The following is a 27,974-nucleotide window of genomic DNA, read 5'->3' as shown; positions in this document are numbered from 1 at the left end:
TAGTGAAAGATATAAATGGTTTCCAGTTCATTTTGTAACGCCTTGAAATTTATTTGGCTGATGTTATTGACTGCAAGATTGCTAAAGGTGATAAGTAAAAATAAATCGAATTATTTCTTCAATTGTTTTTAGATAAAAGATTATGTAGATTGTGCAATGGACTGGGCATGCTTGTGCAGTAGTTTTAGATAAATGATCAGTACAAAACAAAAATTGACAAAGAATCACAGAACAACTCCCGATTCTTGTTTTAAAGCTTTAAATCTGGCAAACGTTTTCAATGTGATAATCTCTGCAACAATATATACATGTAAACCCGTATCAGCTTTTCGCACCTTGACAAAAAGGTGGGGAGCAAGCCATTCCCAAGAGAACATGGTATAATCCATCTCCACAGGACGGAATGGGGATGACCAGCATGAGCAGTCTGGTTACTAGTTCAATAATGGGATTGGCCACTGGCTGTTTAAGGCTGGCTCAAAGGCAGGGGTACTGAGGGTGCCACCAATGGAGCACACGCACACTCAGCACCGGATCCAACACAACGAGGTTCGCAGGTGCCGAACGCACACGCCGACCTGGTTGCGCCGGGGCGTCCTGGAACAACAGTTTGGCGTGCTCGTGCCGCATGTCTGAACTGATGCTCAGCGAGATCTGTACACATGCACAAAAACGGTAAGCTTCAAATCACCCATAGCAAAAACGTTGAAATGCTTTGCTTGGATAAAAGATTTACACAGTTGAAGTTAAATTTTAAAAGTTTAATTCTCCGATTCGAGCAGTGCTCTCATTTGCAGACGACAGCTGAACGCCGCACCCTGCTCTGTTTTATCACACTTAATATCCTGCCCTGTTGTATGCTCTTCTGGTTAAAATTGTCCTTTTTTTATTTATTTTTTTGTATACAAGGTCGAGGCTCGTGTAAGAGCCAACATCAATCACAAATTTTTTTTTTTAAAGCCGGACATAGAAAATACAATAAAGGGAGCGGGAGACAAGTTGGGGAAAGAGGGAAGCACAGAAGTACAACATTTGAGAGCAAGGACATCGGGAGATCTGTGGGAGGGAGAGGGCTTGGGGGGAGGAGGCAGGAGAGGTATAAAACACATGGGCACTGCTAGGACTTCCAGGAAAGAAAAAAATCGGTATTCCCCAAAAAAAAAGTGGATACAACAAGGCCTCAAGAATGAATGATCGTTTTAAGGCCATTTTCCCCGCTGGAGCGGGGGTTAGCCTTGCGGGCCCCATGACAATCATGGTTCCCTGTTTGAGGCAATGTTTTTATGGCTGGATGCCCTTCCTGACGCCAACCCTTGGTCGCCTCTTATGATGCGCAGGGATACGGTGTACCTATTCTAAACCGGGGTACACACCGTGGTCATTCATCCCAGCAAGCTGGTACTCAATTTGCCGACCTCGGAAGGATGACAGGCTGAGTCAACCCCCCCCCCCCCCCACCCCCCACTGGCGTTAATTCAGCGATCGATCAGGATTCGAACCCAGGATCCTAGGATCCCAAGCCGGCACCCTAACCGCTAAGCCAACACCAGGTTAAGCCAGGTGCCAACCTGGCCTGGCTAACCTGGCTGGTGCCACCAGGCTAAGCCAACAAGGCCTCAAGGCAGGAGACCTAAATTACCAGGCCTCAAAAACGCGACAGGAAATAACTGACGATTTTATACAGGTGTGCACGATTTACACCGAGATCTTCCTGGAGACAACTTACTTAAAACCAGAAGGCAAATGTTAAAGGAAAAATATTTGTTTCCAATACTGTCAATTTGCCCTTTTAAATCCACTGTGAGCCTCCAAATGCATCGGCACCCTTTTGAATGCACCCTATGCTTGCACACAATGCACAGATAACTTACTGTGCCAACCTGTTGACAGTGTCCCTCACCTGTGCCAATGTCATGCCCATTAGGGCTGGCATGAAGGAGTACGAGGGTGTGGTAAGGCGCAGCACACAGCAATCCTGCTCAGGGTTTTTGTTTACTTCACGGTACTGGACAGGATGTGTCAGCAAGCAGCGTTGGGACCTGCCCTTGCCTCGCAAACACTGCCAAACATAAGTCAAACGGCAAATATAAACACTGCCAAACATTCCACCCAAGAGCAAGGGGAAAAACAAATTGATAAAAAGGACTTGCACCAACCTGGGATCGGAGAGTTATTTGGGCAATGTTGAAAAACAATTTGTTTGATAAAACTCGATAGAATAGGAGAAAGTACACCAGCAAGAAAAAACATTTTGGCCACTTAAGGAGGTTATGTTTTCACATCTATGTGTTTGTCTGTGTGAACAACAACACACAACAACATGCATTTTAAGGCCATTTTCCCTGCTAGAGCGGGGGTTAGCCTTGGGGTCCCCATGACAATCTTCTCCATTTTGCCCTATTTTCTGCATCTCTCCTTGTTAACCCCCTTGCCCGCATTTCTTCTTCCACCATCTTTAGCCAAGTCTTTCTCGGTCTTCCCCGTCTTCTACTTCCTTCTACATTCATTTCCATCACTCTTCTCAACCAGTCACTTTCATCCTTCCTCAACACATGACCAAACCATCTCAACCTGTTCCTCTTCACAGCATCAATCACAGGCTCTATTCCCATCATCTTTCGCAATTTATCATTTGTCTTCCTCTCTCTCAACGATACTCTGCACATCCGTCGAACCATTCGCATTTCCACCCTTTCCAACCTTCGTTGCTGCTCTACGTTCATTACCCATGTCTCGCTCCCATAAATCATAACACTTCTCACACATGCAGCATACACCTTTCCCTTCAGCTTCAACGACACTCCCCTCATCATCAGCACGCCACTCAATTCCCGAAACTTCTTCCATGCACATCTCACTCGAGCAACCGTTGCCGAGTCTGATCCACCTTCTCCATTCAGCATGTCTCCGAGGTAGCAAAATGTTTTCACACCTTCCAGCTTCACGCCATCTCCAAGATCCAACTCAACATTTCCTCCATCTGCAGCTCCCTCTGTGCACACCTTACATTTGAATGTAGCTGCCACACTGGTTAATGACCCTCTCAGACCACTACATTTTTGATGAACCCACTCAGCGCACATTGTACACTGAATGGAGTTCACTCCGACACCCTTCCTACACACAGCACAGGGCCACTTCCCAGTTCTTTCCACCTCACCACATGCTTTACCACTTGCCATCACCTTCGTCTTTCCGATATTCACCTTCAGACCTTTTGTCTCCATACATTCCTTCCACGTGTTCATCTTTTCCTTCAGTCCATCCATACTTTCCGCAATCAACACCAGATCATCTGCATACAACAACTCCCACGGTAAACCCTCCTTTACGTTCTGAGCCAGCACCTCCATCACAGCTACAAATAGTAGTGGACTTAGTACCGACCCCTGATGCACTCCCACCTTCACCTCAAACTCACCACTGTTCCCGTCCTTCGTCCTTACAGCTGTGCGTGCTCTTTTGTACATTGCCATCACTACTCTGATCAACCATTCCTCCACTCCTAACTTCCTCAATGCCCATGTCAATACTTTGCGTGGAACCCGATCGAATGCTTTCTCCAGATCAACAAACCCAAGAAACAACTTCTTCCTCTTCTCCATGTACTTCTCCTGCAACTGCCTCACAATGAAAAGTGCGTCTGTCGTTCCTCTTCCTGGCATAAATCCAAACTGCATTTCGTCGATCTTCACTTTCTTCCTTATCCTCCTCTCCAACACCCTTTCCAATATGTTCATTCCATGCTCCAATAACTTTATCGCTCGGTACGAGCCACACTCCAGAGGGTCACCTTTCCCCTTGTATAGAGAGAGGGACGAGGGTACTCAGTTCCCAATCCACTGGAATGCGGCCTTCTTTCACCACCAGATTACAGATCTGTCTGTGTGAAAGACATCTCAAAACGTTGTGGAAAGATTCAAACGAAGGTTGGAGGAGAGGTTGGATATGTGACGAGGACTAAATGATTCGATTTTGGCGAAGATCCGGCCACGGAAACTAAATTTTTAAGTGATTCTTCAGCATTGAGAGATATGGCCAAAAAGGAGTACGTCTCAAAAAGTTGTGGATGGATGTGTACGAAACTAGGTGGACGAGTTGGTTCGGTTATAGGAGCAAGCCGATTCGAATTCGGTTCAGGCCCGGATGCAGATCCGGCCTATCAGTGGAATACAAAACGGAAACCGTTCACCGTGGTGGAGATATGCATTCTATACTACCGAGTGCCGTTCTACTTGCATATGTAATAAATAGACGGCCCTGTTAACTTCCCGCCATTGAATAATTTTGAGAAGTGAAGAGCTCTTTATACTGTACTGCACTTCACGTGACCTGGAAGAGGTGGTGTAAACGAGTCCGTAGCGAACAGTGATCCAGTCTCACTACCAGACAAATCATTGTCCGTCTGCAAAGAATTACATCAGTCTGCCACAATTTCGTACACTCATGTCTTCAACCAACAGAACTGGTGTCGGTTTTATCATGTTAGCCGATACGTCTGCTAACCTTTCAGACAATATTCGCCGTTGCCATTTCTTATATCTTAGAACCATTGTTTTTCCACCTATGGCTTGACCCAATGTTGAAGACATTAATGCAATTCACTTCCCCAACTACAAATAAAAAGCAACACCTAACGGTAGGTAACGATGACAATTTAGCACGGAGACAAATCCAGATCTGACCTTTTTCAAACAACTTTGTAACTTTGGAAAACAACGATTCCCATAAAGGCACACACGTACACTTTACAGAGCGTTGGTTCTGCCAAAGCAGTTGGCAAGGTGGGGGTCGGTGGGAGATTAAAATCCTGGATGGGTTACCACTCAGGCGACTAACAGGGTTGGCGGCAGGAAGGACATCCGGCCATAAAACATTGCTTCAAAAAGGGGACCACGGTGCCCGAAAAAGAGAGGCGACTAACAGGGTTGGTGGCAGGAAGAGCATCCGGCCATAAAACATTGCTTCAAAAAGGGGACCACGGTGCCCGAAAAAGAGAGGCGACTAACAGGGTTGGCGGCAGGAAGGGCATCCGGCCATAAAACATTGCTTCAAAAAGGGGACCACGGTGCCCGAAAAAGAGAGGCGACTAACAGGGTTGGCGGCAGGAAGAGCATCCGGCCATAAAACATTGCTTCAAAAAGGGGACCACGGTGCCCGAAAAAGAGAGGCGACTAACAGGGTTGGCGGCAGGAAGGACATCCGGCCATAAAACATTGCTTCAAAAAGGGGACCACGGTGCCCGAAAAAGAGAGGCGACTAACAGGGTTGGCGGCAGGAAGGACATCCGGCCATAAAACATTGCTTCAAAAAGGGGACCACGGTGCCTGAAAAAGAGAGGCGACTAACAGGGTTGGTGGCAGGAAGAGCATCCGGCCATAAAACATTGCTTCAAAAAGGGGACCACGGTGCCCGAAAAAGAGAGGTGACTAACAGGGTTGGCGGCAGGAAGGGCATCCGGCCATAAAACATTGCTTCAAAAAGGGGACCATGGTGCCCGAAAAAGAGAGGCGACTAACAGGGTTGGCGGCAGGAAGAGCATCCGGCCATAAAACATTGCTTCAAAAAGGGGACCATGGACATGGTGCCCGAAAAAGAGAGGCGACTAACAGGGTTGGTGGCAGGAAGAGTATCCGGCCATAAAACATTGCTTCAAAAAGGGGACCACGGTGCCCGAAAAAGAGAGGCGACTAACAGGGTTGGCGGCAGGAAGGGCATCCGGCCATAAAACATTGCTTCAAAAAGGGGACCACGGTGCCCGAAAAAGAGAGGCGACTAACAGGGTTGGCGGCAGGAAGAGCATCCGGCCATAAAACATTGCTTCAAAAAGGGGACCACGGTGCCCGAAAAAGAGAGGCGACTAACAGGGTTGGCGGCAGGAAGGACATCCGGCCATAAAACATTGCTTCAAAAAGGGGACCACGGTGCCCGAAAAAGAGAGGCGACTAACAGGGTTGGCGGCAGGAAGGACATCCGGCCATAAAACATTGCTTCAAAAAGGGGACCACGGTGCCTGAAAAAGAGAGGCGACTAACAGGGTTGGTGGCAGGAAGAGCATCCGGCCATAAAACATTGCTTCAAAAAGGGGACCACGGTGCCCGAAAAAGAGAGGCGACTAACAGGGTTGGTGGCAGGAAGAGCATCCGGCCATAAAACATTGCTTCAAAAAGGGGACCATGGTGCCCGAAAAAGAGAGGCGACTAACAGGGTTGGCGGCAGGAAGAGCATCCGGCCATAAAACATTGCTTCAAAAAGGGGACCATGGTGCCCGAAAAAGAGAGGCGACTAACAGGGTTGGTGGCAGGAAGAGTATCCGGCCATAAAACATTGCTTCAAAAAGGGGACCACGGTGCCCGAAAAAGAGAGGCGACTAACAGGGTTGGTGGCAGGAAGAGCATCCGGCCATAAAACATTGCTTCAAAAAGGGGACCATGGTGCCCGAAAAAGAGAGGCGACTAACAGGGTTGGTGGCAGGAAGAGCATCCGGCCATAAAACATTGCTTCAAAAAGGGGACCATGGTGCCCGAAAAAGAGAGGCGACTAACAGGGTTGGTGGCAGGAAGAGTATCCGGCCATAAAACATTGCTTCAAAAAGGGGACCACGGTGCCCGAAAAAGAGAGGCGACTAACAGGGTTGGTGGCAGGAAGAGCATCCGGCCATAAAACATTGCTTCAAAAAGGGGACCACGGTGCCCGAAAAAGAGAGGCGACTAACAGGGTTGGTGGCAGGAAGAGCATCCGGCCATAAAACATTGCTTCAAAAAGGGGACCACGGTGCCCGAAAAAGAGAGGCGACTAACAGGGTTGGCGGCAGGAAGGACATCCGGCCATAAAACATTGCTTCAAAAAGGGGACCACGGTGCCCGAAAAAGAGAGGCGACTAACAGGGTTGGTGGCAGGAAGAGCATCCGGCCATAAAACATTGCTTCAAAAAGGGGTCCACGGTGCCCGAAAAAGAGAGGCGACTAACAGGGTTGGTGGCAGGAAGAGCATCCGGCCATAAAACATTGCTTCAAAAAGGGGACCACGGTGCCCGAAAAAGAGGCGACTAACAGGGTTGGTGGCAGGAAGAGCATCCGGCCATAAAACATTGCTTCAAAAAGGGGACCATGGTGCCCGAAAAAGAGGCGACTAACAGGGTTGGTGGCAGGAAGAGCATCCGGCCATAAAACATTGCTTCAAAAAGGGGACCACGGTGCCCGAAAAAGAGAGGCGACTAACAGGGTTGGTGGCAGGAAGAGCATCCGGCCATAAAACATTGCTTCAAAAAGGGGACCACGGTGCCCGAAAAAGAGGCGACTAACAGGGTTGGTGGCAGGAAGAGCATCCGGCCATAAAACATTGCTTCAAAAAGGGGACCATGGTGCCCGAAAAAGAGAGGCGACTAACAGGGTTGGTGGCAGGAAGAGCATCCGGCCATAAAACATTGCTTCAAAAAGGGGACCATGGTGCCCGAAAAAGAGAGGCGACTAACAGGGTTGGTGGCAGGAAGAGCATCCGGCCATAAAACATTGCTTCAAAAAGGGGACCACGGTGCCCGAAAAAGAGAGGCGACTAACAGGGTTGGTGGCAGGAAGAGCATCCGGCCATAAAACATTGCTTCAAAAAGGGGACCATGGTGCCCGAAAAAGAGAGGCGACTAACAGGGTTGGTGGCAGGAAGAGCATCTGGCCATAAAACATTGCTTCAAAAAGGGGACCATGGTGCCCGAAAAAGAGAGGCGACTAACAGGGTTGGTGGCAGGAAGAGCATCCGGCCATAAAACATTGCTTCAAAAAGGGGACCACGGTGCCCGAAAAAGAGAGGCGACTAACAGGGTTGGTGGCAGGAAGAGCATCCGGCCATAAAACATTGCTTCAAAAAGGGGACCACGGTGCCCGAAAAAGAGAGGCGACTAACAGGGTTGGTGGCAGGAAGAGCATCTGGCCATAAAACACAGCTTCAAAAAGGGGACCACGGTGCCCGAAAAAGAGAGGCGACTAACAGGGTTGGTGGCAGGAAGAGTATCCGGCCATAAAACATTGCTTCAAAAAGGGGACCATGGTGCCCGAAAAAGAGAGGCGACTAACAGGGTTGGTGGCAGGAAGAGTATCCGGCCATAAAACATTGCTTCAAAAAGGGGACCATGGTGCCCGAAAAAGAGAGGCGACTAACAGGGTTGGTGGCAGGAAGAGCATCCGGCCATAAAACATTGCTTCAAAAAGGGGACCATGGTGCCCGAAAAAGAGAGGCGACTAACAGGGTTGGTGGCAGGAAGAGTATCCGGCCATAAAACATTGCTTCAAAAAGGGGACCATGGTGCCCGAAAAAGAGAGGCGACTAACAGGGTTGGTGGCAGGAAGAGTATCCGGCCATAAAACATTGCTTCAAAAAGGGGACCATGGTGCCCGAAAAAGAGAGGCGACTAACAGGGTTGGTGGCAGGAAGAGTATCCGGCCATAAAACATTGCTTCAAAAAGGGGACCCTGGTGCCTGAAAAAGAGAGGCGACTAACAGGGTTGGTGGCAGGAAGAGCATCCGGCCATAAAACATTGCTTCAAAAAGGGGACCACGGTGCCCGAAAAAGAGAGGCGACTAACAGGGTTGGTGGCAGGAAGAGTATCCGGCCATAAAACATTGCTTCAAAAAGGGGACCATGGTGCCCGAAAAAGAGAGGCGACTAACAGGGTTGGTGGCAGGAAGAGTATCCGGCCATAAAACATTGCTTCAAAAAGGGGACCCTGGTGCCTGAAAAAGAGAGGCGACTAACAGGGTTGGTGGCAGGAAGAGCATCCGGCCATAAAACATTGCTTCAAAAAGGGGACCACGGTGCCCGAAAAAGGCCGACTCCCGCTTTGCGGGAAAAAAATGGCCTCTAAAGGTGGTTCTTTTCTTTGTTCATGGGTTACCACTCACATGCTGGACACTCACTCGACAGGAAGCAGCAATTTGCAACTTGTTCAGAGTGCAGGCCTTAACTTGCCTCCTTTTCACAAAAGACAGCATTGGATTTTTCACGTCCAACAACTAATGCCAGCAGATGGGTTATATGGGCTTGATGGCGCACACATTGACTCATCACCCTACATAAGACACACAAGGGTGATCGTTTATAGCGAGTTGAGATTCAAACCGAGACAGCTCAGAGGTGAGTGTGCATACATACCTCTAAACTACATCAGATAATACGCTACTCTGAAATTTGGAATTTTACCCACATGTAAGAAGAAGACAACTCCTTTTGCATCTTCAGATGCATCGGGCTGCCAAAGCAGTTTCCTCGGCTATTGGGCACAATCCTGGACCATACCGACCCAGGATGCTCAAATGGCTCATTCATCCCAATAAGCCGGTACTAGTTTTGCCGACCTCGGGAGGATGACAGGCCGAGTCAACACACCTGATGTTAATTCAACGGAACGACAGGAACTTGAACTCAGGACCCTGAGATCTCAAGCCAACCACCTGAACCGTTAAGCCAACACCAGGCTTACCCTCATGTAAAGACTGTCTAATTTATGTGGATGCAATGCTAAATCAGTGCGAATTCACACAGAATTCATCAAAAGTCTACATATACCTGGTGTGTGTGTGCACGCGCGCAAGCGTGTGCATGCATATATACAGGTATGCCCTGCTTAATGAAGGGGTTATGTACCTTTATAACCCTTTATAACGATGGTTTATTTTCAAGTGACATTATAATAGTATTTACCTAATTATAAAGAGAGTAACACAATAATAAAGTTAATTCAGTTGTAAAACTTACCAAAACAATCTTGCGTCCAAGTTTCTGTACGAGAAGGCGGCAGCGGGTGGTGGTGGAGGAGATTGTTATTTTTAACCCTTTCATTCTGAAAAAGTTAATTATCCCCTAACCTTTTGAAAAGCTAATCCTCCCAATGAAAAGTGAAAAAACATGTCACCATCGCCATGGAAGTGACATTGCACAATAATCACCATGAAGCAGTGACGACTCCTTCGTTGGTTTGAATGAAGACCTTCGTTAAGTGATGAAAAGGCCAAAATGAAACCATCCGCTGTAGTGAACCTTCGATAAGCGGGAATACCTGTATATGTATATATGATGCGATGTCAAACTCAACCAGAATAGTTACCTGCATCTTGAATTTAAAGTTAAATTCCCACATCTTGTCTTGGTTTTTTGAGATCGTCGTTGTATACCATGACAGCAAACACTGGAGGATGAAAAGAAAGATTAAAAAATGAAGGTTCATCGACCAAATATTTGGGAAGTCACTTCATTGTGTCCACATTTGAACACTGTACTGTGTAGTGCATTCCTAACTTTGGGGCATGGCATTCTCAATACCCACACACAACAATAAATTTTGTAACACAAAAGAGCAAATGAAAAATAACTGGCACTTGCAGCCACTAACATGAACAAATCATAGAAAATCGCAATGTTGGTTTTAAAAGTATCACAAATGTAGCTGAGTGTTCTGTATTCAGCCCAATGGTTGTTCAATATATCTACTGCTATTAAGAGTGTTCAGAGCCACTGCACAAGGAAAAAACGAAAACATTTTGTCTGAGCAAGCACAATAGCTGCCCGACGAGTATAAGTATGGTGGAGGAAAAAAGATTTGGTCTTGTCACCAAAAACACAGCACGTTAAACTAGAACTGCACTCATCGACCGATATGCCTCCACCCACATTATTATACATACTTGTACTAAGTTTGATTTAAATCCCTTCAGATGTTCTCAAGTATCACATTTCTACCTGACATGACATACTTGTACCAAGTTACCAGCTTGAGTACCAGCTTCCTGGGATGAATGATCCCGGTGTGTACCCCGATTTAGAATAGGTACACCGTATCCCTGTGCATCGTAAGAGGCGACTAAGGGTTGGCGTCAGGAAGGGCATCCGGCCATAAAAACATTGCCTAAAAACAGGGAACCATGATTGTCATGGGGCCCGCAAGGCTAACCCCCGCTCTCGCGGGGAAAATGTCCTTAAAACGATCATTCATTCATTCATTCATGACCCTTGATGCCGTAATTTAATTGCTCTTTTTTTCGCCCCATAATATATACTGTCGCGTCCGCAGCTCATCATCACCAGCCATGGACAGATGAACCGAACCAGCTTTAACTCCCGAGGCGATCTCCCAATCTGGCTGTTATTACACGCGTTGGATGGAAGAAACACGAAGCGTTTAACTTCACGAACATGAAGGTTTATTCCGAAATCCAAGCAAGAACACGACAACGAAAATGTAACGATAATTATTTACAAGAAAATAAAGGCGCGGAATGAAAATGACGAAAATAAAGCCGAGGTAAAAATGCTAACTTGAGGTACCTCCACACAGACGCAAACACAATTATAGGGCAAGGTAAGAAAATAAAAGTCCCTCTCCTGCACTTAGCTGGCCCAAAATGGATCCTTTGGAAGGTCGGCAGTTGCCGAAGCCAGGAGCCCACCCACGCGGGAAGCTTGGCAAAATGGCGACGTCGAATGCCGCGCGCCGAAAGTGCTTGCTATTGAGTTGGTGGCGAGCACGTGGATGGCCCTCTTTCCTTTCTCCTCCATTTGGGGAAGGACGGCGTGGCCTCTAGCCCCCCGAAGAGCCAGCAGTCCAAGCTCCCTCATGATCACCGCATAAAACGCTCTCTGTTTGCAACGCGTGCGTGGCCTGGTAACTTCCCCGAACATCTACCCTTTGTCTAACGTTTTAACCCTTTGAGTATGGGATTTTTTTTTTGACAAAAAAATACCCCAGGTACGGGATTAATTTGGCATTTTGGTATGGGAATGCAACCACGTACTGACGATCTATTTATAGGTATAGTTGATGACGTGTAAGAAACGTCATGCGTACACAAACCTTTTTCGCAGGTTGCGGCACTGGACGTCATCCGTACTCAAAGGGTTAAATACAAATAAAGAAAAAATTATTATTTCCTTCTCTCTCCGTGGGCACACCCACGTGTGCTTGTTGTCTCGCCCCGCCCCCTTTATCTCCTTTTCTTCAAACTCTTCCTTCCATCTCCAGCCAATACTCACCTTTCCAATTCTAGTTTCCTCCATCTCATTTAACCCTTTCTCCTTTGTCTGATCCACGCCCTTACTTCAGGGATTTTTCCCAGATTGTTTTTCATGGTTTTGTTTAAATATGTTTAAACTTTCCCCTGCAGTGTTTTATTCAGTGGTTTAATACAACACGTTGCTTTTCTTCCTATTTAAAAGGCTTTTTTCAATTTCCTCATCAAATCATTCCATTTCAAAAAAATATTCAATCTCTTACAGTCATTCCTTTCTAGATTCTCTAAACTCACCTTCATTCCACCCCTCCTCTATAGTTTTCAAACGGATCTATGACTTGAAAATCACAATAAACCCAGTTTGTAATAAATGTTCGTTTTTCATGAATCGTCTACTTTCTAAACACCCCCCTCAGCCTTCCCCTCTTAAACTCCCCCCTTAGCCTTCCCCTCTTAAACTCCCCCCTTACCCCTCCCCTCCAAAACTCTCCTCACCTTCAATTCTCCCCCCCTCACCTCCAAAACTCCCCCATCGCCCCTCCCTTCCTAAACTCTCCTGTACTCCTCCCCTCCCCTTCAAATCCCCCCCCCCCCCGACTATTTTCTCCAATTCTACTCCCTCCCCCCTCCTCCTCAAAGCTGCCTCCTCCCCACTTCCTCTCTCTTCCATCACATACCTCCACCTCCTCCAACCTTTGACTTTGCTCTGCCCCCACTCCCCCTCAAACAACACCTCGCTGTGCCTCTTCCCATCACCATCAAACCTTTTGTCCTCCTAATCCTTCCCTTTCTCCTAACTCTTCTGAAATCTCTGACACACTATCAACAGCACTCCCTACCTACTCCTCTTCTCCCTCATCTTACCCTACCCCTCCCCTCCCCTGTCCTGTACCCGATGTTCCCCTTCCCTCTTCCTTAACGGTATGGACCTCAAATATCCGGGGCCTTCGCTCAAACCTAATTGATTTCTCCATAGAGGTCGCGTATGACAAACCAGACGTAATCTGCTTAACAGAAACTTTCCTCCTTCAAGATGTCTCCGATTCCTCAATATCTCTTCCTGGTTACTCCCTCCTCCGGTATGATAGACATGAGCCTCGTCCTGGTGGTGGGGTTGCTATCTTTATCAAAAACTTTCTTCCTCACTCTCCTTGCACTGCCCTCTATCCAACCCACCCCCAGGAGTACCTCTGGCTACGACTTTCTCTCCACTCCAACCTTTTGTTCATATGTGTGTTGTACCGTCCTCCAAACAGTGATGACTCAATTTACATCTCCCTGTCTGACAACATGGACCAACTTCTATCCACTCATCCCAACTCTCTCTTCCTCATATGTGGGGACTTCAACTGTCATCATGCCAGCTGGCTGGGTGTGGGTACCTCTCTCACCAACCATGGCACCTCAGCAAAGGACTTCTGCGACTCACTGGGACGGACACAATCTGTCAATTTCCCGACCCGAATCTCAGTCAATGGAGTATCTTCTCTTCTAGACTTGGTAATGACTAACTTCCCTGCAAATGTCTGCTGTTCTTCTGCTCCAATCGGTTCTTCTGATCATTTCCTTGTTAAAGTGGACATCTCTCTGGCCATTCTCAGAGAGCCTCCTCAGCGCCGACGAGTCTGGCATTTCACTCAGGCTGACTGGCATGGTCTTCAAGCAGCCATAAATCATCTGGACTGGTCTCCCATTTCTACTGCCTCTGACATCAATTCTTCCTGGGAATTCTTCCAAAGCAAACTGCTCTCTCTCATGCACAGATTTATCCCATCTCGTCTTCAGTTGTCTTACCCTTCCTCTCATCCATAATACATTGAAGCTTGTGGTGAGGCAGTTGCCATGAAGCAACTTGCCTTCACCTCATGGAAGGCTAATCCAACTGAAGGTAATGTCATTTCCTTTCACAAAGCTCGGAACAAGTGTGTCCACCCTCAGGAGAGACAGGAAACAATATCTCTCTACTCCCAAGACTGAACTCTCAAACCTGTCTCCCTCCTCCAAATCCTGGTGGCGTCTGGTCAAATCTGTTTCTGGTGTTTGTTCCCCCTCCATCCCCTCCTTTACCTCAAACGGCTACACAGCTAACACCGCACGTGAAAAAGCCAAATGCCTCTACTCTGTGTTTGCCTCAAAATATTGTGTTCTGAACCCATCTCTCTCTGTACCCACCTTTCCCAGTCAAACCCAGCTGCTCCTGGACTCTGTGTCCTTCTCTCCTGACAAGGTGGAGACCTTTTTCTCAAACCGAGCCTCTGATTCTGCAACTGGACCAGACAGCATCAGGCCACGGGTCCGAAAATCCTGCTCTGCCGCTCTATCTCACCCTCTCTCTGTTCTCTTCATCCTCTCTTTTGGAAATCAGCCAACATTACCACTTTACACAAAAAATGTGCAAAAACAGATCCTTGCAACTACAGACCAATCAGCCTCCGCCCAATAATCAGCAAGGTCATGGAATCAATCATCGCTTCTGACATCAAATCTTTCCTCTTCTCCAATGGCTTGATCTCAGATCATCAATTTGGATTCAGACCAGGTCATTCTACTCTGAACATGCTGCTTTTGCTGTCTCAACAATGGATGGAGGTCCTTAATGCCAAACAGGAAATCAGAGCCATCTCCCTTGACATATCACGTGCCTTCAATACGGTCTGGCACTCCGCTCTGCTTACCAAACTCTCCTCCTATGGTATCCATGGAAATCTCCACGCATGGCTTGCGGACTTCCTCTCTGGTCGTAGTCAACGTGTGGCCCTGAATGGTTTTCTCTCATCTCCCCTTCCTGTTTAGGCTGGAGTTCCCCAAGGCAGTGTTATGGGCCCTGTGCTTTTTCTGGTCTTCATCGATGATCTCCCTGACTGGAAAATCCTCTCTATCTCTTTGCTGATGACTCCACTCTCTGCCGCTCCATACCTCATCCCTCAGATCGGCAGTCTGCAGTCTCCACACTCTCCACAGACCTGGACAAAATCAGACTGGTCAAACAAGTGGAACATGTCTTTCAATCCTGACAAATCTCACACTCTTACTATGTCTCTCTGAGAAGACCAACTGGACAACCCTCCCAACTCTGTGTTTGCCTCAAATCTTGTGTCCCAAACCCATCCCTCTCTGTACCCACCGTACCCAGTCGTACCCAGCTGCTCCTGGACTCTGTGTCCTTTCCTCCTGACAAGGTGGAAAAGTTTCTGTCAACCCTCGACTCTGATTCTGCAACTGGACCTGCCGGCATCAGCCCACGGGTCCTAAAATCCTGTTCTTCCGCTCTTTCACTCCCTCTCTCTGTTCTCTTCACCCTCTCTTTTGCTCAAGGTCATCTGCCACCTGCTTGGAAATCAGCCAACATCACCGCTTTGCACAAAAAAGGTGCAAAAACAGATCCTAGCAACTACAGACCAATCAGCCTTCTCCCAATTATCAGCAAAGTCATGGAATCCATCATTGCTTCGGATATGAAATCTTTCCTCTTCTCCAATGGCTTGATCTCTGATCATCAATTTGGTTTCAGACCAGGTCACTCTACTCTGGACATGCTGCTTCTGCTTTCTCAACAATGGATGGAGGTCCTCAATGCCAAACAGGAAATTAGAGCTGTCTCCCTTGACATATCATGTGCCTTCGATACGGTCTGGCACCCCGCTCTGCTCACCACTCTCCTCCTTTGGTATCCATGGAAATCTCCACGCATGGCTGGCGGACTTCCTCTCTAGTCGGTCAACGTGTGGCCCTGAATGGGTTTCTCTCATCTCCTCTTCCTGTTCAGGCTGGAGTTCCCCAAGGCAGTGTTCTGGGCCTGTTCTTTTTCTGGTCTTCATCAATGATCTCTCTGACTCTCTTGAAAATCCTCTCTATCTCTTTGCTGATGACTCTACTCTCTGCCGCTCCATTCCTCATCCCTCAGATCAGCAGTCTGCAGCCTCCTCACTCTCTGCAGACCTGGACAAAATCACAGACTGGGCAAACAAGTGGAACATGTCTTTCAATCCTGACAAATCTCACACTCTTACGATGTCTCTCCGAAAAGACCGACTGGACAACCCTCCCATCCACTTTCTTAATAATCCTCTCCAAGAAGTTCTGTCACTCAACCTTTTGGGTCTCACTATCTGCCATGATCTTTCCTGAGAAAACCACATTTCAAATCTGGCCTCCAAAGCCAGTCACCGACTGGGCATCCTCTGTCGTGGAAGTCCTTCCTTGACACACCTGAGCTCCTCACCACATACAAGGCTTTCATCCGCAGCTCAATGGAATACTGCTCTCCCCTCTGGGCTGGTGCTCCTGCCTCACACCTAGCTTGACTTCACGCTGTTGAAACCAAAGCGTTCAGAATCAATGGAATCTCCCGCGATGAAGCTAACTCCAAGGGCCTTTCACTCACTCACTCACAGCAGGTAGGTGGTCTTTCTGTCTTATACTGATTCCTCTCCTGCCTTGCTCTGCCAGCTCTGTCTGTGCTCTGTCCTCCAAATATTCCTACTGGTCGCACAAGATCTGCCTGCACCTCTCTTATAGTTAAACTGCCAAAATCAAGACTCTCTATTCACCTTGACTCTTTCATTCCTCTTTTCTCCCACCTCTGAAACAAACTCCTTCACCCTCTTCAATCCCACTCCTCCCTCCAGGTCTTTAAAACAGCTGTTCACCACCATCTCTTATCTTCCCCCATCCAAAACCTTAATCTTTTCTACCCCCGTTAATTCACCCCAGATCCACTTTTTTGAAATACCGACTTCTTTCCTGGATGTCATAGCAGTGTCCATGTGTTTTATACCTCTCCCACCCCCATCCCTTCCCATGCCTCCTCCCCCCGAAGCCCTCTCCCTCCCACAGATCTCCCGATGTCCCTGCTCTAAAATGTTGTACTTGTGTGCTTCCCTCTCTCTCCACATATTGTTTCCCGCTCCCTTTATCATATGTTTTATGTGTCAGTTTGTCTTTTTGTGATCAATGTTAGTTAGCTCTTACACGAGCCTTGATCTTGTATTTAAAAAAAACCAAAAAAAAACCATAAGCTACATTTTCCCTACTTATGTACATCCAGATGCTCCTACACGTCACATGGTCCATACTATTTCCTATTCAATCCTACCTTTCCTACGGTATTCTCTAACCTACCCCCATAAATGTAACAATACTTCTCCCAAGTTTGGTCAAAATCCCATCACTGGTTCTCAAGTTAGTGCATACAGAATTTTTACCTAATGGGACCTCTGACCTTTGATCTCTTGAACCCATAATATAATCTGCTTATCTTTACATCATTATACATGCTTGCATCAAGTTTCACTTGGTTCCCTTCTGCCGTTAAGTTATTGCCACAACAAAAACTTATCATGGACGCATGGACGGACAACCCGGAAACAAATGCCTCGTCGCCGGAGGCATAAAAATATTTTACACTTGCCAATAGAAAATAAAAAGCAAAGAATAAGTGAATTACTATATGCACAGACAAGCAAAAAACATATGCAACAAGAGGGAAATTGCTTTGCAATACATGTCCCCTACCGATTTGATATCTTCTAAGTCCAAAAAGGGCATAACTCTGAAAAATTGATGAAACGCCCGGAAACTCGAACCTGTTCTGTACCTTATCATAAAGCCATGTACCAAGTTTCAGTTGAATATGTTGAAGGGTATGGGGAAAAAGTCTGGAAAACTGACCCATGTATAATATGTGATGTTTTCCAAGTCCACAAAGGGCTGGACAGACAAACTATGGGCATGGGATGGACAGACTGATGGAGAGAAAACCTATAGTCTCCTCGGGGACGAATAACACAGAAATATTTCAAATTACTTTTCAGAAAAATTAATGCGCTCAAATATGCCATTCATGCCAAAGCATTGGCATGAATGGCATATTCCATTGGATGGCACAAATGATAATAGCCATTGGAGATGACGACTCCAATGACTATCATCATGATGATAGCAGGATAAGGAAAATTCAACTACTTGACTTTGAAGTTGAAGAAAATGGCCAGTGGGGGGGGGGGGGGAGGGGGCAGGGGGAGAGGGGTGGGAAGAGTATGGCACATCGATTCCATATGAATAAGGTCATGATAGATAGATAATTCGATAGATAAATCAGGTGTCAGAAATATCGAGTAAACTGGGCCGATATTGTTTGCACGTTAAAAAACAATAAAACTAGAGAGTTCATAGAACAACTTGCCATGCACAATCTTGAGAAAAAGGACAAGGGAGGGGTCTTTTCAAGTCTTGTTTTGCATTTCCGAGCATGATCTATATTAGCTTTGTTCGTAAACTTCAAATAACAGGTGCGGTGGCAACCAGAGGAAGCCGATGGGTCAAGCGAAGTAGTCCAGAGCTGAACCTCTGCTAACTATTCTCAGAGAAAATGAAGATTTTGGAACTGCAAAAAAGATGCACTTATTCAAACAGATTATTTTGGACAGTTAGCTCTGTCGTGGCATTGCTAGCCGCCGCCATTTTGTCTGAATCTCCCTGTTACTCCACCCTCAGAGTGCACAGCGAATTCAATTTGGCGACAGCATCTTCGGTCAACACAGCGTCCAAGTACTGCTTAAACTCATGGTTTTTGGAAGTGCAAACAAGGTGATTAGTGTTTTACAGTGTTCAAATATATAATTCAAATATATATATAAGTTTTAAAGGTTGTAGAAAAAGAATCGATTTAATTGGAAGTTTACCGCGATTGATCCACCTCTTTTACATCACCTTATTTCACACATTAAACGAGCTGTGCCTGGCGTTTGTGTCCTTTATGACTTCCCTAAAAACAGTAAGTTTCCTGTTTGGAATGACTTTCAATTTTGTTTGACTGCCAGACAGATTGAAACAATGGCTTTTCCGTGCTACACGCATGCATGCTCCTGATGAAACGCTGTACATTCTGCCAAATTCAGAGCCAAAGTACTGCTAAACTGCAGGTTCGTGTTCTGACAAACGTTCCGATTCGTGCTCTAGTGTTCAAAATAGAAAATTCAATTGAAATTATGTAGTTCCTTGATCATAGACCGATGTCTGGCAGACAAACAGACAGTGGACCAATTGCTTCACACTGCTTTGCTTCACACTGCTTTGCTTCACACTGCTTTGCGCCACGTGCTCGGGGTAGTAGAAGAGTGTAAACTATTTTCTGAAACATCGAGCAAATTTAAAAGCGGGAGTTTACTCTTACAAATACATCAACAGGTGAGTAAGCAAGGATGTATTGACAATGTGCATCAATAAAAGGGAACCGTGTCTCAGCAAACAGAGTAATTGTAATGACTATACGCATGTTATTAGTCCCCTACTGGTGTACACCGGAGGGGACTATAGGTTTGCACTCCGTCCCTCCGTCCGTCAGTCCGTCAGTCCGTCAGTCCGTCAGTCCGTCAGTTCCTTCACGCAAAGAACAGTTTTCCGGACTTTTTTTCTAAACTCTTAATGCTAAAGATTTCAAACTTGGCACATGGTTTCCTCATGATAAGTTACAGGTCTAGTTCGAACTTCACGACGTTTCGATCATTTTTGACAAAGTTATGGCACTTTTAACTTTGGTAATTTCCCCAACAGTTTTCCGGACGACAGACTACCGGTAGGGGACATGTATTGCAGCGCAATACTCAGAATGCTTGTTTAATATAGCGGAGGAATCAACCGTTTTACAAATGTGGATTAAATCCCTTCATGCACATTAAAAGAAACAACAAATAAGGACATGAAAAAAAATTGAGCGCTACGGAATATTTGCAGCACACCTTTGCATTCTGCAGGGAGGCAACCGTCCCATCGGGCAGCATCGAAGCATCTAAGGCACGGCGTCGGAATGGCTCGTACAAGTGAAAAAGAGAGCACACAACACCTGCTTTCAAGTAGCGCGAGTGTTTGATTGATTCAAGCTTCAGTCGCAGAGGTAAGGTTGTGCCCATGTGGTAGTACCTGAAAAATATTTTTGAAAACTAGGAAAGAAAGTTCACGGAGCATCCTATTCACTGGCACTATTTTTTTTTTTAAATAAAGCCACTCTTGATCATTCTTTAAAATATTTTCAAACTGCACTTTTTAGTACCGAAAGCAATTCACCAACACAAACTCACTTATATTATCTCTGTATTTTCGGCAGCAACCTAAATGCACCCACAGGTCAATTCCAAGTTATTTTCATTAGGTGGGAATTTCATCCTTGTCTGCTTCAAGCCTTCCTCCCGCATAACAGACAGGTTGGCGGCTTCTCCATCATCGACCGCCTCCTTCAAGGTCTTGCACCTTCTGTCCGTTTCATGCTGGGTTTTTTTCTTCTTCTTCAGGGCATGTGCGGTCTTGCCACTAACCCACTTCTGGTGAAACTCCCCAAATCCCAGCTCTGAGTAAAAATTCCACTCATCTGCTCCTCTTTTCTCTTGCCTGTGGAACGAACTACCTCAGTCTGTTCTATCTCATTCTTACAGTCACGTGAAAAAGTAAGTACACCCCATGTAAAGTTTTGACTTTTTCAACATATCTCAACATACAGCTATTTGATCTTCATTTCAACAATATTGATAGATAAAGGTTATATAATATAACAAATATCATGAAACATTTACATTTTGTAGTCCATTGTATAATTTAAATAAACATAAATGCAAATTTCTCATGTGGAAAAAGTAAGTACACCCTTGGCTCGAATAGGTGGTATTGCCCCCTTTGGCAGAAACAACCTCAAGTAGGCGTTTCTTATATCTGTCTACCAGTCTCTGACATCGACTGGGAGAAATTTTTGCCCACTCCTCCATGCAGAATTCTTTCAGCTGTGCGATGTTTGAGGGGTTTCCTGCATGCACACCTCGTTTCAAATCCCCCCACAACATCTCGATGGGATTTCGATCCGGGCTTTGACTTGGCCATTTCAGAACCCTCCATTTATTTCTTTTCAGCCATTCCTTGGTGGATTTACTGGTATGTTTAGGGTCATTGTCATGTTGCAAGGTCCACCTTCGGTTGAGCTTCAACTTTTCGACAGATGGCCTCACATTATCCTCAAGCACCCTCTGGTACAATGAAGAATTCATAGTGGATTCTATGATGGTGAGCTGCCCAGGCCCTGATGCAGCAAAGCTGCCCCAAACCATAATATTTCCACCACCATGCTTTACAGTTGGTATCAGGTTCTTGTGCTCAAATGCTGTCTTTGGTTTTCGCCAAACATGTCTTCTGGTACTGTGGCCAAATAGCTCTACCTTTGACTCATCTGTCCAGAGCACATTGTTCCAGAAGTGTTGGTCTTTGCCTCGGTGTTCATTGGCAAACTTTAGTCTTGCCCTGATGTTCTTTCTGCACAGGAAAGGTTTCCTCCTGGCACACCTCCCATGTAGATCAAATTTGTGCAGCCTCTTTCTAATGGTAGACTCGTGCATTTTGACATCAACAGTGGCATGAGCTACCTGTCGGTCCCGCGATGACATTCTGGGGTTCTTTGAGACTTCTTTCAGCATCTTGCGGTCTGCTCTCGGGCTGAACTTGCTGGGGCCGCCTTGCCTGAACAAGTTGGCAGTTGTTTGGAATCTTCTCCACTTGTAGATGATCTTCCGGACAGTCGAATGATTTATTTCAAATTGTTTGCAGATCTTTTTAAATCCCTTCCCAGACTCGTAGGCATCTATAACCTTCTTTCTGAAGGCCTCAGAGAGCTCTTTTGATATAGGCATGGTGATGCCACACACTTCAACAACAAAGAGCAATCCAAACTAAATGTCTGAGGTTTAAATAAGACAGGTTCCTCCAAGATCCTCTCCAACGATGTTCTAATCATTTGCACCTGAGCTGGTGCACCTGATTCTAATTTTAGGTATTTGAAGTAGTGATAAATGTAGGGGTGTACTTACTTTTTCCACATGCGAAATTTGCATTTATGTTTATTTAAATTATACAATGGACTACAAAATGTGAATGTTTCATGATATTTGTTATATTATATCACCTTTATCTATCAATATTGTTGAAATGAAGATCAAATAGCTGAATGTTGAAATATGTTGAAAAAGTCAAAACTTTACATGGGGTGTACTTACTTTTTCAAGTGACTGTACATCCAGGGGTTCAAGATAGCTGTTCACGTCATCACATTATCACCCATCCATACCTGATGATCCTAACATTATTGACCCTCTCCAACCACACCCTTTCCTTCCAGGTTTGTGTTTCCTCCCCTTTCCCTCCAACTTTCAGGGTTTTATTTTATTTTATACCAACTAGCAGAATACCCGTCCTATGGGTGATCTTGTTCGAAGCATGCATCACATTCTTCTGGCAGATACATTTATTTGGGTGCTGACCGACAGCTGCCTCAACCGCTCCCGAAAAAAAAAACACCCTGGGTTACGTGCATGAAGCAAAAACATGCCTACTGTTTAAAATTCAAAACACCCCACTGAAAACATAACCTCCGTCCACCTTTGGTGGAGTAGGTAATTATTGCCATGTTAAAATAAGAGAGCGACATTGATCTCAAGATCAAGAAATACCAAAACAAGCCAACATGTTGTAAAGTCCAAAAACTCAGGTTGCACAAAAACAAAATTGATCGCGCTAACCTGCGGTACATCCTTGTCCAAAAGGCAGCTGTACACGTGACGATCCAGGCATCCTTACAGATGAGTGCAAAGTTATTGACATCTTCAGGTCGGATGTAGGCCGAGAGTGTTAGCCACATGTCAAGAGGGAAGGCCATTCCTTTGATCTCCTCCACTATGGTAAAGGGATAAATTGTGGATATTTGGGTCTTAATTCAGTGCCTAAGAGTTACAATGTAAGAAACAGGCTTCTATCAACAATAGTTCATCAAACCAATGAGCCCAGGACAATCAAGAGTAATTAATTATACCGGGATTTTTCTTGCTCTTCTTTTTGTTCCTCGTCCGATCTTGGCCTTCGCATTCACCCGATTCCAAGGAAAACTCCTCGTCATCCTCAAACCCCTCGTCCTCTTTATCTAGATCGTAATTTCTCCCGTCCAATAGCCTCAGCTTGTCGCCACCGTTCATAGGCAACGATGATGCCGCAAGACCACAGAACTGTTCTGCCTCCTTCTGAAATGCATTCACAAAGGCCTTCTTCATGCGCCCTGACCGCACCATGGCAGGGTCGCTGTTGGCGAAGAAAGCAACAGTAACTAAAGAGGCAAAACAAGAGAGAGATAAAAGTGAGTGAAGAGTTGCCGAAGCCACAGGATCGGTCAAAAATAGTCACACACCAAATGCATTCATTCATGCTGTATATGCATGAGGGTATGTATACATGCCGATCAATTTAAACTATCCAAAATGGCGGCGTAACATTTTGGTGGAAGCAAGCTAACATTTCCTGCTTCTGACAAAGGGACTATATTTATTTTCTATCGTATGCAAAGGGGAGGGATAAAATTACAAAAGAAAGAAGGATGCTGCAAAATAAGTTGGTTAGACAATAATAGGAAGAGGAAGTAAAGGAGATCAGGAGGAGAAACGATAGCAAAATTTTTTTACACTATGAGCAAAAAAACATGCAGACACCCAACATATATCTATAGTCTTTCCACCGATAGTCTGATAATGCTCTTCTCAAACATACAACGTTGTATTTGCTTAATACTCGATGACATCTTCGTGAAGTAACCAATGAAATCACTTTAACGTTATAAATCTTGTATATTAATGTCCCAGAGTTACTCTCTCTCTCAATCTCTCGACATCCTTCCCCCTCCTCTTTACTCCCTCTACCTCATTATTTAGTTCTTCTTGTTTAGCCGTCATATTCCAGCCACACTCCTCCCCCCTCTAATCGGGTGTGGGGGTGCAGGGTGGGGAAGCAAGGTTGGAGTTCAGCATAGTTGGCATTCACTTTGATGGTGTTCTACACTTGTGGACAGCTCGTCCTCCACGGCTACGAAGCCACCTCCAGCACGATGGCTCTAACAGGCTTCTGTCTCTCCAAGATACACTTTTTGTACACAAAGTGGAAGAGCTGGAACACAGAACGCATCAGGATGCAACAGAACAAAAGGAAGAGGAGAAAGAGAGGGACGGCAGGGGGACACCAATAACTGGGTTGGAGAACACAACAGAGGGAGGCTTGGACAAATAAGGGATGTGGGGAGGAATGAGGGTTTGGGGAGGCGGCACGGGGAGGACAAATTGGTGCTGATTTTTTGCCAACTTTCCTCCTGACGACCCTTCCACATTCACGAAATTCTATGGTTGGCTGTTCAGTGTTGTGGACCTTTTCCAGCAGGCCTTCACAATAAGGAACTTACTAGAAGTGGTAACCTACATCTTACCACTCATCTTGTGATACCAAGATCTCTGTTAGATCACATCCTTCCATTTATTCTGGATCCACCTAATGGGCGTAGTAAAGGCCACCAGCTGAACATGTTGGCCTTTGGAGTGCGATGGTCAAAGACATCCTTGCAATATGGCCTAACCATTGTAGAAGGTCCTTCATAACCTTTGTGGCTGCTGTTTCAGTCACCTCATCGTTACCTGATGTGTTCTGATGTTATACGCTGCAAACCTTATCGTTTTTTATTGATCCCGAAGATGTTAGAATCATTAATTAGAGACCTGTGCAATTTGGCTCTACCTCCGAGTCCTTCTCCCAGATGAAGATATAACTGACACTGATTATGGGAATTTGTCGAGTGATTCAATCACCTCAATCCGCACACATGGGGAAGCCTTATCTTCTGCTGAGACCTCTCTACCAGTTGGTATTAGTTTAGTCTTCGGAATGCTATCAGAAAGTCCTAAGTCACCAACTACCTGCATGCACTCTGTCATGGCCTTGTATGATTCACATTTAGTTGTTAGTCGCAGCACAGCATCACCAGCTGACACTCAGTCATGTCTTACTCAACTGCATTTCGAGTGTATCTCCTAAAAAGCTTCACATAATGAGTGTATCTCAGATAGAATCCCTCCACTCTTGATGTCGATCATTCAATGACCATGCAGGCATACAGGTTGAAAAGTGCTCTGTTGCTGCGCATCGCTTACTTCTAATGGCTCCAGTAAGGTGGTACGTAACTGGGCCTGCAAGACCTGGAGGAATGACTTCCTGAGCTCTTCTATCCGATTCGGTACTCTCAACTTTTCCAGAGCCATCCCTATAGCTGCACGAGGCCTTCCTTAGATCAATGAAGAGGAGGAATAATTTGGTTCTCTGTTCCCAAGCCGTTTTGGTAAACAGTAAAGATCATGTCAGAGCACCGTTTTGCTAAATCCACATTGCGACTCTGGCAACTCTTTATCGGCTAGTTCTTGAAGTCTCTCAAGAATCACTCTAGAAACAAGTTTCCCAAAAACATCCATCAACACACACTGTCACACTTACTCAGGGCTCCTTTTTGAGGACAGGAACGATCTACCCAGTCCTTTGATACCTTCTCTTTCTTCCTTCCATATAGTGTGAACAAGATCGAGCAGTAAATCAACAAACTCATCTTCACAACATCCTGCTTTGACCATTTCTGCCAAAATGCCAGAGGCACCTCCAGCCTTACCGTTCTTGATTTTGATCATCGTCCTCCTCAACTCTGTCATCATGGGAGGTTCGGCCATTTGTGTTTGAACACGAGTTCTTCAATACTAAATTGACTTTAGATGCTTAGAATCTTAGGGAAGTCGCTTCTCCACCGCTCGTGTTGCTCTTCAACTGTACTGATACACTCATACTGTGCTGACTGAACAGTGATGGTATTGCCCTCTTCGTCCATACTGCATTAATTTTATTTAAAACACTAACACTTTACTTCCCCAAATACACACACACAGCAATCCATCTCTCTCTTCCACTTTATATCTCTCCCTCTCCCACCTCCCACTCTTTCTCTTCCTTTTCCCCCCTCTCCCACCTCCTTATCGCACCCCTCCCCTCATTCTCTCTCCCTCCCTCCCTTTCTCCCTCACCTCTCCTACCCCCCCCCCCTTCTCTCGTCTCTCCTACCCCCTCCTACCCCCCCTTCCCTCACCTCTCCTTCCTTCCCTCCCCCCTCATCACCTCTCCTTACCCCCCCTCCTCCTCACCTATCCTTCCACTCCTCACCTATCCTTCCTCCCCTCACCTCTCCTTCCCCCCACCTCACCTCTCCTCTCCTTCCCCCACCTCACCTCACCTCTCCTTCCCCCACCTCACCTCACCTCTCCTTCCCCCCACCCTTTCTCACCTTCCTCCCCTGCCACCTACGTACCCTCCTCCTCCCTTACTCCCCCCTTACTTCACCCCCCTCCCTCCCCTCTCTTCCTCTACCTCCCCTCCCCCTCCCCCTCCCCTCTCACCTCTCTTTCCCCCATCCCCTCACTCACATTCCCCCCTCCCCATCGTCACCTCTCCACTCTCCTATCCTACCCAACCCTCCCCCACCTCTCCCACCTCTCCCAACCCTACCATCCCCCGTCTCCAACTACCCCCACCCTCCCAGTCTCCAACTACCCCTCCTCCCCGTCTCCAACTACCCCCACCCTCCCCGTCTCCAACTACCCCCACCCTCCCAGTCTCCAACTACCCCAACCCTCCACGTCTCCAACTACCCCTCCTCCCCGTCTCCAACTACCCCCACCCTCCCCGTATCCAACTACCCCCACCCTCCCCGTCTCCAACTACCCCCATTCTCCCCGTCTCCAACTACCCCCATCCTCCCCGTCTCCAACTACCCCCTCCTCCCCGTCTCCAACTACCCCCTCCTCCACGTCTCCAACTACCCCAACCCTCCCCGTCTCCAACTAACCCAACCCTCCCCGTCTCCAACTACCCCCTCCTCCCCGTCTCCAACTACCCCCACCCTCCCCGTCTCCAACTACCCCAACCCTCCCCGTCTCCAACTACCCCCACCCTCCCAGTCTCCAACTACCCCCACCCTCCCAGTCTCCAACTACCCCCACCCTCCCAGTCTCCAACTACCCCCACCCTCCCAGTCTCCAACTCAACTACCCCCACCCTCACAGTCTCCAACTACCCCCACCCTCCCCGTATCCAACTACCCCCAGCCTCCCAGTCTCCAACTCAACTACCCCCACCCTCCCAGTCTCCAACTACCCCCACCCTCCCAGTCTCCAACTACCCCCACCCTCCCCGTCTCCAACTACCCAGTCCTCCCTGTTTCCTGCACCTCTCACTCTCTACGTTCAGTCGTTCACACTCACAATCTCAATCTTCATTTGAAATGCCCACCTGTCTCATCACTCGGTTGAGCCCTGAAGTGTCGCCGTTTGCGGTTTCCTTTCCTGGGCATTTTCTCACTTTCGACCTCGAAATGGCCAAAACACAACTACACGCTCCTTCGTTCGTTCGTTCGCCATTCAATCAGCCGGCGCCATAGTTTGCAACAGCCCAACACATTGAATGCGAAATTTACATTGTCATATTATGATCGGCTGCTTATTGAGGAGAACAAGTTGGGTTTAGCATATCCAAAATTATGTAAGTAATTATTTTTTAAATCTTGTTTCACAAAATGTGGTGACGTAACTAACCCAGCAATCACGAAACTGACGTACACCCAACAGGCGTCTTGCGGCCGTTACACCTCATTATTATCATCTGAGAGGCTGGAGAGGAAAAATAAAATAAATTGAGGTTACTCTTTTATAATGGAAAAAGAAAAAGACGAAAAATGCAACGGGAAAGCAAGAAAATATGGTTTAACCACAGAGGCTCGTGTTCGTGCTATTTATTTGGTACACACGTGGCTATCTATTTATTTGCTATGCACGAGGGATTTCTCGATTTATTTGGTATGAACGAGGCTATCTATTTATTTGGTATGCACGAGGCTATCTATTTATTTGCTATGCACGAGGGATTTCTGTATTTAGTTGGTATGCACGAGGCTATCTATTTATTTGGTAGTAACAAAGTTATCTTTTTATTTGGTACACACGAGGCTATCTATTTATTTGCTATGAACAAAGTTGTCTTTTTATTTGGTACACACGAGGCTATCTATTTATTTGGTACACACGAGGCTATCTATTTATTTGGTA

At 46.4% G+C, this 27,974-nt stretch overlaps 1 protein-coding gene across 5 annotated transcripts; it reads right to left on the bottom strand.

Annotated features, from left to right (window-relative positions):
• Positions 1-242: 242 nt before the first annotated feature.
• On the bottom strand, positions 243-27,457 carry TMEM183A (transmembrane protein 183A). 5 transcript variants are annotated; one of them, XM_078774394.1, is made up of 8 exons: positions 25,496-25,666; positions 25,327-25,384; positions 22,841-23,128; positions 22,551-22,704; positions 19,737-19,917; positions 10,098-10,178; positions 1,901-2,059; positions 243-654 (listed from the first exon to the last, which is right to left on the bottom strand). In XM_078774394.1, the coding sequence occupies exons 3-8, from the start codon at positions 23,091-23,093 to the stop codon at positions 478-480; spliced, it is 1,005 nt and encodes a 334-aa protein (XP_078630520.1). In that variant the 5' UTR covers positions 23,094-23,128; positions 25,327-25,384; positions 25,496-25,666; the 3' UTR covers positions 243-477. The 5 variants fall into 5 exon arrangements, with proteins under 5 accessions (XP_078630520.1, XP_067966338.2, XP_067966340.2 ...); XM_068110237.2 differs by lacking the exons at positions 25,327-25,384; positions 25,496-25,666 and adding an exon at positions 27,163-27,457; XM_068110239.2 differs by lacking the exons at positions 25,327-25,384; positions 25,496-25,666 and adding an exon at positions 27,163-27,331 and having other exon boundaries at positions 22,841-23,103.
• Between the last annotated feature and the right edge of the window lie 517 nt (positions 27,458-27,974).

The sequence above is a fragment of the Myxine glutinosa genome, chromosome 3 (genome assembly GCF_964187855.1).
Source record: "Myxine glutinosa chromosome 3, kmMyxGlut1.1, whole genome shotgun sequence".
Classification (NCBI taxonomy): domain Eukaryota; kingdom Metazoa; phylum Chordata; class Myxini; order Myxiniformes; family Myxinidae; genus Myxine; species Myxine glutinosa.
Note: the sequence above shows the minus strand (reverse complement) of the source record. Positions and strands in the feature narration are given on the sequence as shown.